At 46.6% G+C, this 14,848-nt stretch overlaps 1 protein-coding gene across 2 annotated transcripts; it reads left to right on the forward strand.

The window, feature by feature from the left end:
* Nucleotides 1-307: 307 nt before the first annotated feature.
* Nucleotides 308-14,202, forward strand: SYT13 (synaptotagmin XIII). Of its 2 annotated transcripts, XM_009069179.1 has the most exons (6): nt 308-490; nt 5,407-5,629; nt 7,436-7,570; nt 9,351-9,664; nt 13,491-13,620; nt 13,898-14,202. In XM_009069179.1, the coding sequence occupies exons 1-6, from the start codon at nt 308-310 to the stop codon at nt 14,200-14,202; spliced, it is 1,290 nt and encodes a 429-aa protein (XP_009067427.1). The 2 variants fall into 2 exon arrangements, with proteins under 2 accessions (XP_009067427.1, XP_009067428.1); XM_009069180.1 differs by lacking the exons at nt 308-490; nt 5,407-5,629 and adding an exon at nt 5,731-5,745 and having other exon boundaries at nt 7,474-7,570.
* Nucleotides 14,203-14,848: the final 646 nt, after the last annotated feature.

Genomic DNA, 14,848 nt, shown 5'->3' on the forward strand with positions numbered 1-14,848 from the left:
TGAAAACTGCCTGTTTGCAGCTATATGGGGATTGCAGTCACCACAATCACTATTTCCTCCACCTGACCTGCAGCAGGAACTCCATCATCAGCATAGAAAGGTAGCCTTGTTGCCTAGCAAAGGTGGGATGATTTATCTGTGTCTCTAGATTGGTCCTTTTTCTTTGCTGCACAAGAGAATTGTTTTCAGACTCCAAGGAGAATGAAACCAGGCTAGAAATCGGAGTGGCTGTGGGAGAGCTGCACTCCCAGGGAGGAGAAGGAGTCCCAGGGTTTCTGCGCTTTCTTTGCCTGTGCAGCACAGGACAATGGTTTTGTCTGCTCCAGTTATAGCCCTGGGGGCTACCCTAGGGACTGCAACTAGCATCCTTGCCCTCTGCGGGCTCACCTGCTTCTGCAAATGCAAGCAACCTGGGAAAGGACTCTCAGAAAAGGACCAAGAGGAGGAGGCAGAAAATGCTAAGCCCAGTGTGCTTCAGCCAGTCCAGCAAGTAAGGCACAGTCTCTCATTTACTCTGTGATTTGTCTTTACATGCAGAGGGTGGGAGTGCAACTTCCCTGTTAGGCTCCTCAGCATGTGATTTATGCTGCCTGTTTGTCTGCTTACTGTGTTCAGGGTGTAACAACATGCTAGGGGGAGGAGGAGTGAGGGAAAAGCAAGGATGGGCTGGGCGAAACAGAATTTCCAGAGCAGGAGACAGTTGCCACGGTGCCAAAGAGAAAGCTGCTAATGGCAAAAATCGGGGAGGAGGACCGGGAATGTTGCTCAGCTGTCAAGCTAGATCACAAAAGAAATCAGTTTCTGAGAAGACTGGACTGTACCAGGTGGCACGCAGCATTGTGAGGAGGAGGTGACTCCTGCTGAGATCTCCTATAGCAGCTCTTTAACTCTGTTCACAATGCCTTACAGCTCCTGTGGGATAGCACCCTGTCAACAGCTGGTTTCTTGTGCCAACCTTCCCTACTCTTCCCTCTGCCCCTTTGTCTGAGGGCATTAATTAAGTGTGAAGGGAAATAGCAAAAAGCAAGTGCCAATCTAGAGTGTGATGACTGGACAATCTCATAGCAATGTGCATTTCTCTCTCACTTGCTGTAAGAGCTGCGTGGGGTATGGACAGTGTCAGGTATCCCTGTGTGCTCTCATTCTTCTTGGAATCCAAACCCCCTGACTGACTCCTGAGCTCAAGGCAAGAACGAGCAAGGGGAATTACAGCACACTTCTAATATACTGGAATCCCTTCTTCAAAGGGAAATGTGCTGTGGTTTCGTTGGCTGACTCTGGTCTTAGCATGAGATACAGCACTGAACAGTCTCTGCAAGTATTTGCTGTTGCCCCTGATGTTTGTGTATGCCTACGTCCTTCTTACTGTCATCTAGTCATTCAAAGAAATGCCACAGTAGCCAGTTCCAAGGGCCAGAGATCCATTGTGTGACAGTCTTTGTTTGCCTTTTAATTATTTGAGCTGCCAATCATTTTTGTATTGTGAGAGAATAGCACAAGTCCTGATTGAACTTCTCTGCACTGGTCCTCATTAAACAGTCAGTCTGTCTCTGGCTTCCACTCAGGCTCTTAGGTGGAAAGAGTCTTGGCATCCTCTTGCTTTTGTTGCAGTTTATTCTCAAGAAAGATGACCAAATCTGCAAACTGTACTGCAAGAACTGGTGCAGATGCACAGAATGGTTTAAGCAGAGCCTGTGGTTGCTGCAGGGGAGACTGTGGAGGCTGGTTGGGAGAGCAGCCTCACGGACTGCACAGAGTTTAGGACTTCTCCAGAGATTGCTGCTAGTTCTGAGCCTTCACCCATGAGCATGGTGAATACTTCCTAGCACCTGTTTGCGTTTCCTTAGGATGAATCTAACCTGCTATTCTGTTTGACAGCTTAATCATGTGCTTTTCAGGCTCCTTTCTTGTCTTTTCTACCCCAAACAGGGGAGTCACCACCTCTTGTGTGTAAGAATGTACAATTATGCTGAGATTTTCTGAGTTTACTGTGAAAATGAGTGAGAAATGAGTAACTTTGACAGCCATATCACTCTGCATAGCAATTTTTCTAGCTGCTGTCTGGGGCAACATTACCCACAAATAATATTGCCATCAGGTTCTTTCACAAGACTTTTTGCTGTAATCTTCTAGCTGAGAAACTTCTCAAATCTGTATTTTAACTCCATCCTTGGACTGGGATTTTTTCTTTTATAGAGCCTTTTGGGAAACATCTTGGGAAAGTGTTAATCCATCCTGGAGCTTGTCCACTGGAGTGTCACCCTGTTGGCATGTCTGAAATAAGCACTGAATCTCCACATATTCCAGAGAATCCTCCAGTACCCAGCAACTATTCAGTTATGGTCCTCACAATACTACATTCAGCAAGATTTGCCATGACTTGATGCAGTGTTTGATTATCAGGGGATAAAATCATTCAACCTGCCCTCGGTGTATCACTGTTAGCTGAGTGATCACATTCCTTTAGCAGTGTAGACTTTCTAATTAGAAGTATTATTTCTGATGTTATTGAGTTGGGGATTTGTAATGAAATCTGGATAATGATAGCAGCAGAATGAACATTCTGACTCAGAAAGGGCAGTGTTCTCAGTCTGCATATTCCATATGTTTAGCAATTCTTCCCAATTAAAATAGTTTTCTCACCAGGCGCATGCATCTCCTGTGACATCACTGACTCAGAACCAGCCTATATACCCTCAAGCACTGAGTCTCCATTCGAGTTCTGAGCTTGTGAAACGTTATCATCTCTGTCTGTGTTTACAAATTGTCCTGCTGGAATTTTTTTTCTGACTACATCAGTACACTGCATGTCCTAGTCAGTGTTTGACACACTTAATTATTGAAGCCTGTCAGGGCCACCGATTCTGATAAACAGATGGACAAAAGTAAGATGAGACAAGTCTGCATTTTATTCATTTGGCACATCTCCCATGACTGTGATGCTTGTATTTGCTATAGACTGAGGGTCCCCATGGACTTGTCCCGCATATGTGAGGAGGAAGAGTTCAAACACAAAGATACATCTACAGAATAATGGAAACTGCTGCAAATTCACAAGTCTCAGCAAAGGCTGCAGAGTGAGGATTTCCAAACACATCCAGCAACAGCAGCAAACCAGTGCCCTGTTTGAGTGCCCCTGGGCAGGGACCCAGCAGGGTCAGTTTTGGCCTCCTTGCTGCTCTTGCTTTGTTTCCTTTCAGACATTTCTGCAGCATTCTCTGAACTCTGCTGCTCATCTCTTTGTCTGAGACACTGATTTGCAGAGGGAGCTTCCATAGGCACCACTCTGTAACTGGATTAGTAGGCAGCACTCAGGAACAGAACTGGCAGCAAAATAATAAACAGAGGCAGATGCAGTGGGAACAGGGGGTGGGCTAGTCCCACTGTGCTTGCATATGTCTCTCATTTCCAAATTCTGCAGAGCAGACAGACAAGAGGAATAAAATTTAGACCCAATGGAGCTCTGAGGTGCTGTGTGCTGTTGGATTTCTTGCCTGAATGTCTGGCTTTTAGCAAGAGGAAGTAAAGGTTGTGCTAACAATGTCTCAGATTCGTATGGTGCTTTCCATCCCGAAGGATCTGGCAGTGCTCTGTGTACCAGCAGTGCAGAGCTGTGCAGGCAGGTGCCCTGGTGTGACAAGGATGGCAGTGATGGCAGGAGAGCAGTGTGACCTGGTGGCTTCAGAAGAGACCACGGCAGGCACGGTGTGCTGCTAGGTGTGATGCCTCTGCAGAACTTCGCTTATCAAGCTCTTGGCTAGTGGTTCCTTACACATTTTACTGGGTGGGTCTGCTTCAATTTTAGAAGAATGGAAAACTACATTGAAGTTTTGGATGAGTAACTTCACATTTCCTAGGTATTTTAGGACTGATGAGGCTCACATCTCTAAAAGAGGCATCTCACTCACATCCCTGCACCATATGACTTACATAATGTCTAAACTCAGCTATGCTAGGTGGGGACAGCCCACAGTGACGTCTTTTCTTCTCAGCCCACTACTCTTTCACAGCCCTTAAAATGAGACAAGACCAAATGATATGATGCATAGTGGACTTAGACTGATTCACTGGCTGTCTTGAGAAGATGGAGTCACTGACCTAATTGGTTCTCTACTACTTCCAAGTGTGTGTAACCATGGTGCTCTGATCTCCATAAGAATATGACCGAATAGCTAACGTCCAAGGCTGCTCTCTTTCTTCAGTTTTGTTTCTTGAGAAACAGGCATGCTTTCTCTGGACACACAGGCTGGGTCCATGCAGTCCCAAGACAGACCAGTGCTTCAGGGCATCATCTACATTCATTATTGACAGGAAACAATGCAACTGATGATAATCTTTTCTGTCTCACCCCTGATCTTAACCTAAAATAGGCTGGCAGGCAGCAGGGTTGGAGATTATCCCACTGCACAATAATCACCCAAAATGGCTGTTTTGCTTTTGCTTTTTGCCTTTCATGTTTTGGAAATAAAATCTGTTGCAAGGGTTGGGCCATTTGCTAGCCAGCTTTCCTTCTTCCCATAGATGAATTCAAACGTAAACAAATCAGGAAAGAGACAGGATTCTTTCCTGGGACATAAGGAAAAGAGGACTGCTCTATTCCACTCCACCATTGTTGTTGCTGTTGTGTTGGGAGAAGAGTAATGCCTTTGTGCCAACCTTTGCTTGGGTTGCCTGAGCATTACACCATCTTTCAGGGCCATTCCACGTTCATGACTCAGCAGGTGCTGAAGAGTTAAGAACAAACTGGGACATAAATCCAAATTTCAGTCCCAGTGTAATAAAGGGCAAATCTGTGTTTGAGGGTCAGATGGAGCTCTGGTTCCCAGAGCCAAGGCACAGTCCAAGAGGCTGGGATGACCACTGAGTCAGCCACTCTTGGTGTGCCTTGCAGGGCCCATTTGTTCCACCAGTTCTTCTTTGCCTGATTATATCATAGCTGCACTTGCTCCCAGTGACTATATGATCCATATCTTTGCCTTCCTCATGCTTACTATATACTCATGTAAATCTGTGGGAGGCTGTAGCCTGGTAGAGAAAACTACCAGACCTCAACCATAGCAAAAGTAACTTAATGGTTCATTTGCCTCTTAAGATGAAACACTGGAATTTACTGGTATGGGAACAGAGGAAAAATCAAGCAACAAAAAATATTTTTTTTTCTTGTTGCAACCAAATATCTGTAGAGGAGTAAATCTGAAAAGACATACACCAAGCAGAAGAGGTCAAACTTTGGCAAGAAAATCTCTGCACTTACAAGCAGTGGTTTCTACAACCCAAAGAACAAGGATGGTAAGACTGACCAGAGTCACTGCCCCTTCTGACTCTATCTCAGCTCATGTAACATTGAGAAGAGTGGAAAAAATAGTCTAATTGGTGCAAAGTAATAAACAGGGTTTTCATTTTCAGTTCAATGTTCAGAAAACGGCAGAGCCAGTCCAGCCTCGAGCACTCCTGAAGTTTCCCAACATTTATGGCCCCAAACCAGTGGTAACTTCACCCGAAGTTGTTAACTACACGCAGTACTCCCTGAAGACAACAGAAGAAGCAGCTACTGGAAAACACACTTGTTGGGATGAGAACAGGATGAAAATACAAGTCAGTGAAGAGCTGTTTGTTCTCCCTCAAAACGGTAGGAGCTTTTGGTCTTCAGACTAACAATTGCTTTTCTGGGTGTGGATCTGTAACAGTTCTGAGCATAACGTGATTTTATCTGGAGAAATAAATGTGAAGATGAAAACTTGGGATGCATTTTGCTCTCTTGTCATGAGCACTGTGGGTTGTCTTCAATATATTTGTTTAATAGAAGGTAGTAATGGAGCTCATCAGGACATTCAGAAAGCAAAGATGTAGTGTCTGGTTGCAAATCTTTTTTTACCTAAGCACCTTTTGTGTTGAATGATCTGTCTCACTGGAAGCAAATATTGTGTAGAAAAACATATTTCATGTAGTTTTACTGGAAGCAGTTGGCAGAGTGTGGGTGAAATATCTTTCAGAGTATCTCCTGCAGGATTAGTGCCAGCTGCCCAGCACTGTCCTTGTCAGGGACAATAGCAGCAGGGGTTGAAGCTTCTACTTTATTTTCTCTGCTCCTTTTTTTTCCACTGGTTTGGTGAGATGGTCTCAACTTGCTGCAATGTGCAGTGTAACCTAAGGCTGACACCTCAAACCTTTGTGCCAAACAGAATCCCTGCTTCCCAGCCAGCCCAGGAACACACCAAAGAACATAAGATTCCTGGAGCCTGAGAGAAAATGCAGTGCTAATTATATGCATCTGGCATCATGTCCAGGTTGCTTCCATACTGATTTTTGCCTTCACAGCTGTCTCTTAACAGCAGAATTGACTATTACAGTTATCATTTAATATAACCTTCCTGAAGATATGCCAGAGACATGATGACATCTGTCAGGACTTTTGTGAAGATAATTCTTTATAGCTTTTTTTCAATTGCTTGTGGTTATATTTGTGCCCTTCTGAGAGGCTGAGTGCCACTTTCACCCCTCCACCCTGAGAGTTGGGAGTGTGGAAAAGAAAGTGCCATGGGAAGCAGCTGCATCAGAGGAAGTGACTGACTGAGCTACATCCTTAGGTGTCAGGGAGAAGATTACAGGGTGGGGAGGCTGAAGGATGATGGCTGCATTTAGGCTAAAGCTTTATATAAGTTTCAGTGTAAGTGCCTCTCCGCGCTGCTAATGGCACACGCAAGTTTCCTTCCTGCTGTGCCTGATTTCATAGCTCAAGTGTTGCTAAAATTAAGCAAGAATTGTTGCATTCTCCTTTTGATGCCACAACGAACTGGTCTGGACTGTGGCTGGGTGCTGGTCCCACTATTGTTTTCTGTGTGAATCAGCTGACCTTGCAGATAACAGCTTCTGCTGGCAAAAATCTGTGGCATCCCTTTTAGTCTTGCAGCTTGCTTTATTGCAGTATGAAATACATTCTTAGCTCCAAAGTCACACTTGGAGAAACTGCCTCATGACTTCCCAGGTTCATTGTCTTCAGCCTTCTCAGGTGCTATGGAAATAGATGTCTTCTGCATGAGAAAGACCTTACTGTTGAGTTTAGAACAACAAAACAAAACCCCCAAAACCTTTACAGAGGTCTGCCCTAGTGCAGAGTTACATGACAGCTCAAAACAGACTCACAGTCTCATTACAGAGAACATCAGTTAATTCAACAATTCCAGTTAAAACAATGCAAAACAATATAACAAGTATTGGGTGTTGTTTAGACACCTTGGCCTGGGCACAAGGTAAAGGAGCGAGTGTGTGAACCATCACAGGCACAGGGTGGGGGAAAGCAGAAGGCTTGTCCAAGTGCATCCTGCAGAAAAGATGCAGGAATGGTCAGAGATTTGGAAAGGCTGAATTAAGGCAGGGTGGGTCGGTTCTCTTTGGAAGGTGAGGACCTGCTGGCTAAGGGTTCTTTCAGTTCCAGGTGTGGTAAAGGACGTGTGTGTCACGGAACACTTGAAGCCCGAGAGGGCAGCCAGCTGTAACCAGGCCCCCGAGCTGCACTACTCCCTGCTGTATGACCAGCAACAGGCTGAGCTGCGCGTGGCTCTTCTGGAAGGTAAGGGGCAGAGACCTTCCCATGCTGAGCCTCCATCTGAATGGTACATGACACCTGTCGATTGTATTTCTAGAAAGTTCCTGTCCTACCTTAAAACCAACTATGTGTCCCCAGGACCACTGAATGCTTCGCTGGTTCTGGGCTTGCAGAACAGACATCCCTGGTAATGTCACTGCCTGAAGTAAGCATGCAGGGCATGGCTTGGGAACTATTGTTTGCACATCACAAAAGCAGAAGTCAGGGACCAGAATAGGCTCCTCCAGTCCCAGACATGGTACAAAGACACCTCTCTATGTGTTGGTTTGGAGGCAGGGGAAGGGGGTTACTATCTCCTTCCTCTCTCTACCTTTCATTCTTCAACCACTCCCTGCTGCCTCTTCCTCAAGTGAAGTCAGAGCTAAGCTGGAGATCCCAAGCTTACGTTGAAGAAGGTGCCTCTGGCTGTGCCTGGCCAGGCAGCCAAGCTCTGTGTCACTCTCCAAAGTGGGAACTGACAACTGTAACAGTTTTTCCACTCAGGACTGGAGCATCATCAGTTCCTCTGGGAAAGTAAAATCAGCTGACTGAATAATTCATGCACAGAGCAGATCTCTGTGGAAATCTAATCAAATCACACCCTCTGAAGCGAGAATGGAGAGCGTGCTGAACGGCAGCCGCTGCTGGGGGGCTCCTGCCAGCAGCAAGCCCACGGGTCCCCTCCAGGGTAGCCACCCATGCTTGTTGGCTGCCACCCTGGCACTCCTGCACACATGCTCCTCCCTCTCAGGGCTGCCCTACTGCCATCTGTGCAGGCCACAGCTCTACTCCCCAGGTCTACTCCCCTGAGAAACCAGGAGAGCCCTGTGACCCATGGAACGCGGCAGCTCAGGACCAGCTGTCTTGGCCTGGCTGCAGCAAGGACAGCAGTTTTGACCACAAAGCCATTATGCTTCATGACCCTTTGGAGGAAAGTGTGTTTCCCTTGCTATAGAGAAGGCAATGCAAGTCTGTTGGTGCAAGTGGAGTGTGAAATGCCATTCTCACTCTAGGCTTTTCAACATAAAAGGGATATCATGTTAGGGATGGATGCCTCTTGACACAGATCCTTTGGGCTATGGGATGGCTTCTGATAGATTCATTTGCCAGAGACTGGACAAGCAGAATGCAATAACCTTAGACACATCTTACAGTGGCCTGCAGGAGTGGCTGTGTGCCTAGGGGGAAGCCTCTGATGTCTGTGACTGACCTTTCTGATTTTGCATTCTATGTAAAAAAGCTTTTCTTTGTGTGCCAAGGTAAAAGTAAATGAGAGCTGCCAAGCCCTGTGCCATGCTGTCTCATCTCATTGCTGCTCTGCATCTTTCAACAGAGCGTGTTTCCATTTCTGTCTCATCTCTGATGTCTGTGACTGACCTTTCTGATTTTGCATTCTATGTAAAAAAGCTTTTCTTTGTGTGCCAAGGTAAAAGTAAATGAGAGCTGCCAAGCCCTGTGCCATGCTGTCTCATCTCATTGCTGCTCTGCATCTTTCAACAGAGCGTGTTTCCATTCAGGTAAAGCTCTTGAACTCAGCTGTTGCTCTTCCAAACACTATCAGCATCCCTCTGCAGTGGGAGGACAGGGACAGTGCAGCAGGAGGAAAACCCCACAGCACAGGCTCACAGCTTAGCCTGCCCTGCGCAAGCAGAACAGGAGTTAATGTCTATGCAGATGTTTTGCTTTATGGCTGTCATGGAATAAGCAGTTTTGTCACAGATATTTCAGGGCTGCTTTCTGTGTCCTTACAATCAATCTTTCCCAGCTATGCATGGTGGAACGAGTGGAGACCAAGATGCTGGATGCCATTGCTATGTACTGGGCACACTGCTGAGCAAGTCTGGTATTGCTGAGGCCCAGACAGAGTTGAAGAAAAAGGCACTTCACACCCTCTGGGAGGAGGTCCTGCAATTTCCACTGGCAAAAGAGGAGATGCCAGAAGGGACACTGACTCTCACCCTGAGAAACTGCGACAAGTTCTCCAGGCACAGCATTGTGGGGGAACTCAAATTGAACCTTGCTGAAATGGAGGAGTCCTTTGGGAAGGCCCAGTGGGAAAGGCTAAAGAGCCCAGAGAAGGTATGGATCTAGTCAGTGTTTGCAGTCCAGAAACCCTAATGTTTAATATTTGGCCAAAAAAAGCCCTTCTGGGGCTGCATGTCAGTGGGAGGCTGTGTTTGTCTGGAGCAGGGTCAGGGGGGTAATGTGTGACTGCACAGGGCACTGAACACTGCCCTGGACTGGTCTGTCACTAATTATTTCAGAAAGCAGAGGCCAATACACCCTTCCCTCTGCCACTCCCAGCAGTTAACACAGGTCACAACTCCCTCACCTCCTCCCCCAGGTACATGAAATTCTGACAGTGACATCTGTAACTCACAAGCTGTGTCTACAAAAGGTAGGTGAGTTTCTGTGGATTGGTGATACAGGACCATGCTGGCAAGAGCTCAAACACCAGAGAGTGGGAGGGGCTGCAAAGCTGGATGTGGGTAGGGTGTACAGTGGCACTCAGGGGGCCTCAGGCCAGGAGCAAAATACATTGTTGGGGCTGAAAGGCTGGACTGAAGGACATTTATTCGTACTGGGATCGATACAGTGCTGTTTGTTCTGGAAGATGTCAAAATATCGTTCACTGCATTGTGTTGTTTTTCTTCAGTATCAAACCCTCCCCTTCCTTCCTCACCCACATCTTCCCAGCTGCACAGACAGGGGAAGTGGAGGGAAGGATTCCTATAGTACTTGAAGCAGGTACAGGGAATGCTACATGCACACTGACTTCTTGCATGTTTCCTGGAGCCTTTTCCCTGCCATGAACTAGGTTATGCTTCTAGCAGCAGCAATGCACTTAGCACTGCAGCAGGGCACAGCTATTGTTGCTACTAGCACCTCTTTGCTCAGAGGTGCCAGTTTACTCTGGGTGAGCAGTGCAGAACAGCAGTGCTGTTGCTAAGCACGATGAGGTAATTATTGCCTGTCCCTGTCAGGGGTGAGGACTCTCCACTGAGCTGGCCACAGCCACAGTTTGCATATCTGATCTTGAATCATGCTGGCTCACCACTCGAATACTAACAGGACTGTCCACCCTGAAAAACATCTGGCAGAGACAGAGGCAGCAGAAACACATGGGTGATCTGAATGAGTGAAATCATCTTTGGGCAGGAGGATATTTGTCTAATAGCTGTAACCTCTCCCCAACCTTCCCCCCTCCATACTGAGGCATCTGCTTTGGTAGCAATACCTGAGGAACAACCTGTTCACAGCAATGGTCAGTGGTCACTCTGTGGCACCTGATGAAGCCCTGACACACTGCCTTGGTCCAGCTTCACAACTGCACACAGGAACAGGACAGCATTCATTTCTTCTCCAGACTGACAGCACAAGGTTAACACCAACAGTACTCCTGAACAGTGCCCCAGTTTGAGCTGAAGATGTGCAGTGAGAGCTGAATTTGCGTCATCTGGGCCCTGAGAGAGCCAACCATTGCACAGACAGCTTATGTACACAGATCCTGAATCATTCATCGAGAGGAGTGCGGGAGAGGGTGAGGAAGAGCTGATCAAAAAAGAGGAGCTATTTTTGACAGCTCTTATCCAGGAACAAAGTTACTGAGCCCAGTCTAAAGTCTGACATTTCCTTGCAATGTCATGAAGGGCAGAAATTTCCTTCCTACCTTCCCAGTAATTCTCCTCACACACAGGGGAAGGAGCTCAGAGTGGAGCTTACAGCTAAGCAGGTAATGCAATTAGCATTCAGGAATTCAAGAGTCCTGTGAGCAATGCAAAGCGTAGATCCTGCAGACTGATATGCTTATCTTGTCTTCCTTCCCTCCCACTGCTCCGCTAATGGCAGTGATGATAGTGGGTCCTTGCATAGCAACATCCCTTTTGAGACTTCATGATGCTCTGCACGTAATTCATTGAGGAGCCTCTGATGCTTTTGATCCTTGCTGCTAGAAAGGAAGACTGAAGCTCTGAGGGTTGTTTGAATTTACAAGGTGCAGCACAAAGTGTACTTGGAGATTTAATAGGAAAAAGAAAACAAAAAAACCACCAAAACAAAACCCTGAAAAAGGGAGGAGGAAAAGTACCTCAGCCTTGATCTCTTCACACAAAGCTCCAGCAGAGATCAATCATTGTAGGTTTTGGTTTCATGTGGATTCAGACTGGTCAACAGCTTGATCAGAATACTCAGAGCTAGAAAGCCACAGGCACAAGACATGACTTGTGTACAATGTGTATTTGTGTATGTGAATACATGTGTGTGTGTGCACATCTCTACCAGCTCTGCCCTTCCCAACTTCCATTGTACCTTCCTGTGACTGGAGCCACAGCAGCCAAACTCCAGCCAGAAGCTGTAGGATGGGACCTGGAGAGACTATTAGTGGGGATTATTTATCCCCACTTTGTTTATTTAACAAAGGCAGCTCATGACTGGCCTAAACTCTGGTTCGCATTGTGGTGGTGTTTGGGTTTGTCCCTCTGTGTACAAACACCTATTATTTCCTAGTAAACATACAGATATTTGAATCTGCCTTGGTTTAACCAGTGATTTTTGTAAGATCCACTTCAATTTAGGACAGGATTTATGCAAGTTAAATGCATATGAGCCTTTCATTACTACTTGAGTGTATGAAAAAAAGATTTCCTTGGATTGAATTTCAGGCTTCCTTGCTCATGGCCTCCCACCTGATTTGTGCAGGACTAATTGCTTGTCCAGCCCAGACAGTGATGACAGCCTTGTTTTCTGGAGACTCAAACAGCTCATGGGGAACACACAGAGGCCTGTCCTTGCCTGTTTTGAGTAACAGGCTGAAAACCGAGTTTGAAACATTATGGCTTACTTGTAGCAAGAGTGCAGAGCACAGAAATGACCTGAGAAGGGCTGTCCATCCCAGAGGATGTAGATCATGCTAAGGAGTCCAAAGGGAGTCTATTGAATTGACATTGGCTTTCTGGGACTCTTCTGGGTCATTAACCTCACAATAAATCAGATTTCTGTCACAAGCTCCTACTCACTGAGAGAATAACTGCTCCCCTTTCATCCCTTGCCATGGGCTGTCAGCCCTGCATACAACAGTGTGGGATTTCTCTCCTTCCCTGCCGGCTCCTGAGGTGGAAATGGCACTGCTAGGCTTCCCCATCCAACGCTGCTTGTCCAGGGCAAGTGGGGAGGAAGGGGAAAGAGGACAATCAGAAAAGGAAAAGGAAAGGCAAAGGGTCTCCCTCAGGGGCAGCAGGGAGAGCTGCTCACAGTCCTGAGGGAAGGCAGGTGGGAAGGAACAGCAAAGTGCTGTGCTGAGCTCATGGAGTTTTTTGGCTTGGCTGGGATTTTTTTCCATACCAGTTAGGGTGTAAAAGAATGTGCAGCTCCAGGTCCAGGTCTGACTCAGCCCTGGGCATCACCTGTGCTTTCCCAGGGAGCCCTACACTCCTGCTGGGCAGTGTGGGCTGGGGTCTGCCCCCAATCAGAACCTCCTGGGACATGGAGCAGCTGGGACAAAAAGTGAATTGGGAAAAGCAGTAATGGAAGCAGGGGAGGTAAACACAGGGCAGCTAGGTGGGCTCTCAGAATAGAAGCTTCTGACTTCTTGCATTGTATTTCAGCCCTAAATCTTCTTCTGACTAAATATTCCACTGGAATTTGATGTCAGGAAGCAGTTACTTTCCAGTGACACAAGAATTCAGAAACTCACATGTCCAAGGCCCTATGAGTGGAGGAGTCTCTCAGGCATCTTTGCCAGGTTTATTCTCATCCTGGGTAACTGGAAAGATCTTCTGTACAAAGACAGGGAGACATCTTGGTTGGTGTATGACCTTCCAGCCATCACCCTTGTACTTTTTAGTCCTCCTAATGTTATGGCCAAAACTGTCTATGAAGTTAATAATTTCTGTGTCTCTGTTTCCAGGAGCCGTCCACAGGCCATGGGGAGGTCCTGCTCTCTATCAGCTACCTGCCAGCAGCTAATCGCCTGCTGGTGGTGATCATTAAGGCTAAAAATCTCCATTCCAAGCAGCTGAAAGATCTACTTGGCAGTGGTGAGTGTAATAACAAGAAAATAAAGACTGTTGTTTCTGCTATCATGTAAATCTAGAAAGAAAGTGAGCAGGGTGGTATTTGCCAGAAAAAACCCAGAGATGTTTGCCTTAGAACGCCAAAGAGATCTGAATAGTTTCTAAAAAGTGAAAATCAAACACCCACACATCAATATTTCTTACGTTGTCTCTCTCAGTCTGATGTCACCAGCGTAAATCCTCTTGTTGCATTAGTTTTGTTGCGTGCTTAGTAATACTACACCTCTCTCCACTTCTACAGATGTTTCTGTCAAGGTGACTCTGAGGCATCAGTCCTTGAAACTGAAAAAGAAGCAGACCAAACATGCCAAGCACAAGATCAACCCCGTGTGGAATGAGATGATCATGTTTGAGGTGCCTCAGGAGCTCCTGCATGCCTCCAGTGTGGAGCTGGAAATGCTGAGCCAGGATGGTGCTGGGCAGAGCCATGTGCTTGGCAAGTGCAGCCTGGGCCTGCACGTCACGGGTACAGAGAGGAACCACTGGGAAGAAATGCTGAGGAATCCCAGGAGACAGATAGCCATGTGGCACCAGCTCCACATGTAAGCTCAGATGATTCCTGACAACAAGATCTCCACCAGGCCCCTGAGCTGCATTTCACCTTCCATCTTCCCCTCCACAAAGCTGCTCAGCATAGCACTCTTATTACACCACCCTTCTCTGGTTTTCCTGCCCATCCTACCCCAGGAAACTGTCTGGAAAATATTTTTAAAGGACAATCTCTCACCTAATGAACTGGTTGTCTCAAACAACGGTTTGGCTACCTGGATGGTTAGAACTCACTTTACAGCCTGCCCACTGTCAGTTCTGGGAGGTCCCTGTTTCTGCAGGGGAGCTAAGGGGAGAAAAGACATTCTAGAAATGTAAGCCACTCATTGGTATTTGGCACTGTCATCTGTGTCCCTTGATGAGTGCTGGCTCCATGACCAGAAACACATGGCAGAGGTTCTACAGTCACTGCTTTTCATGATACTTTGCAATACTGTGAAAAATGAACTTTACAAAACTAACTATGTCAGACCCAAAGGATCAGTATGAAAGAGCTAACGTGCAGTAAATGGATACCTACAAAAAGATACAGAATCATGGGAGAGAACAGAGGAAGAAGGGGTGAGACAGTCTCACCATCATCCTGTGCTGCCTTTGAAGCAAACACTGCCAAACAAAAAGTCCAATGCTTTCCTTTCCTATT

This window comes from Acanthisitta chloris, unplaced genomic scaffold, assembly GCF_000695815.1.
Source record: "Acanthisitta chloris isolate BGI_N310 unplaced genomic scaffold, ASM69581v1 scaffold12902, whole genome shotgun sequence".
Classification (NCBI taxonomy): Eukaryota; Metazoa; Chordata; class Aves; order Passeriformes; family Acanthisittidae; genus Acanthisitta; species Acanthisitta chloris.

What these genes read in the sequence shown, in the direction of transcription:
- SYT13 (XM_009069179.1), top strand. Translation starts at nt 308, where the DNA reads ATGGTTTTGTCTGCTCCAGTTATAGCCCTGGGGGCTACCCTAGGGACT. An exon ending in TGCTTCAGCCAGTCCAGCAA is followed by an intron (nt 491 to 5,406) that starts GTAAGGCACAGT and finishes TTTCATTTTCAG; the next exon opens with TTCAATGTTCAGAAAACGGC. An exon ending in GGCTAAAGAGCCCAGAGAAG is followed by an intron (nt 9,665 to 13,490) that starts GTATGGATCTAG and finishes CTCTGTTTCCAG; the next exon opens with GAGCCGTCCACAGGCCATGG.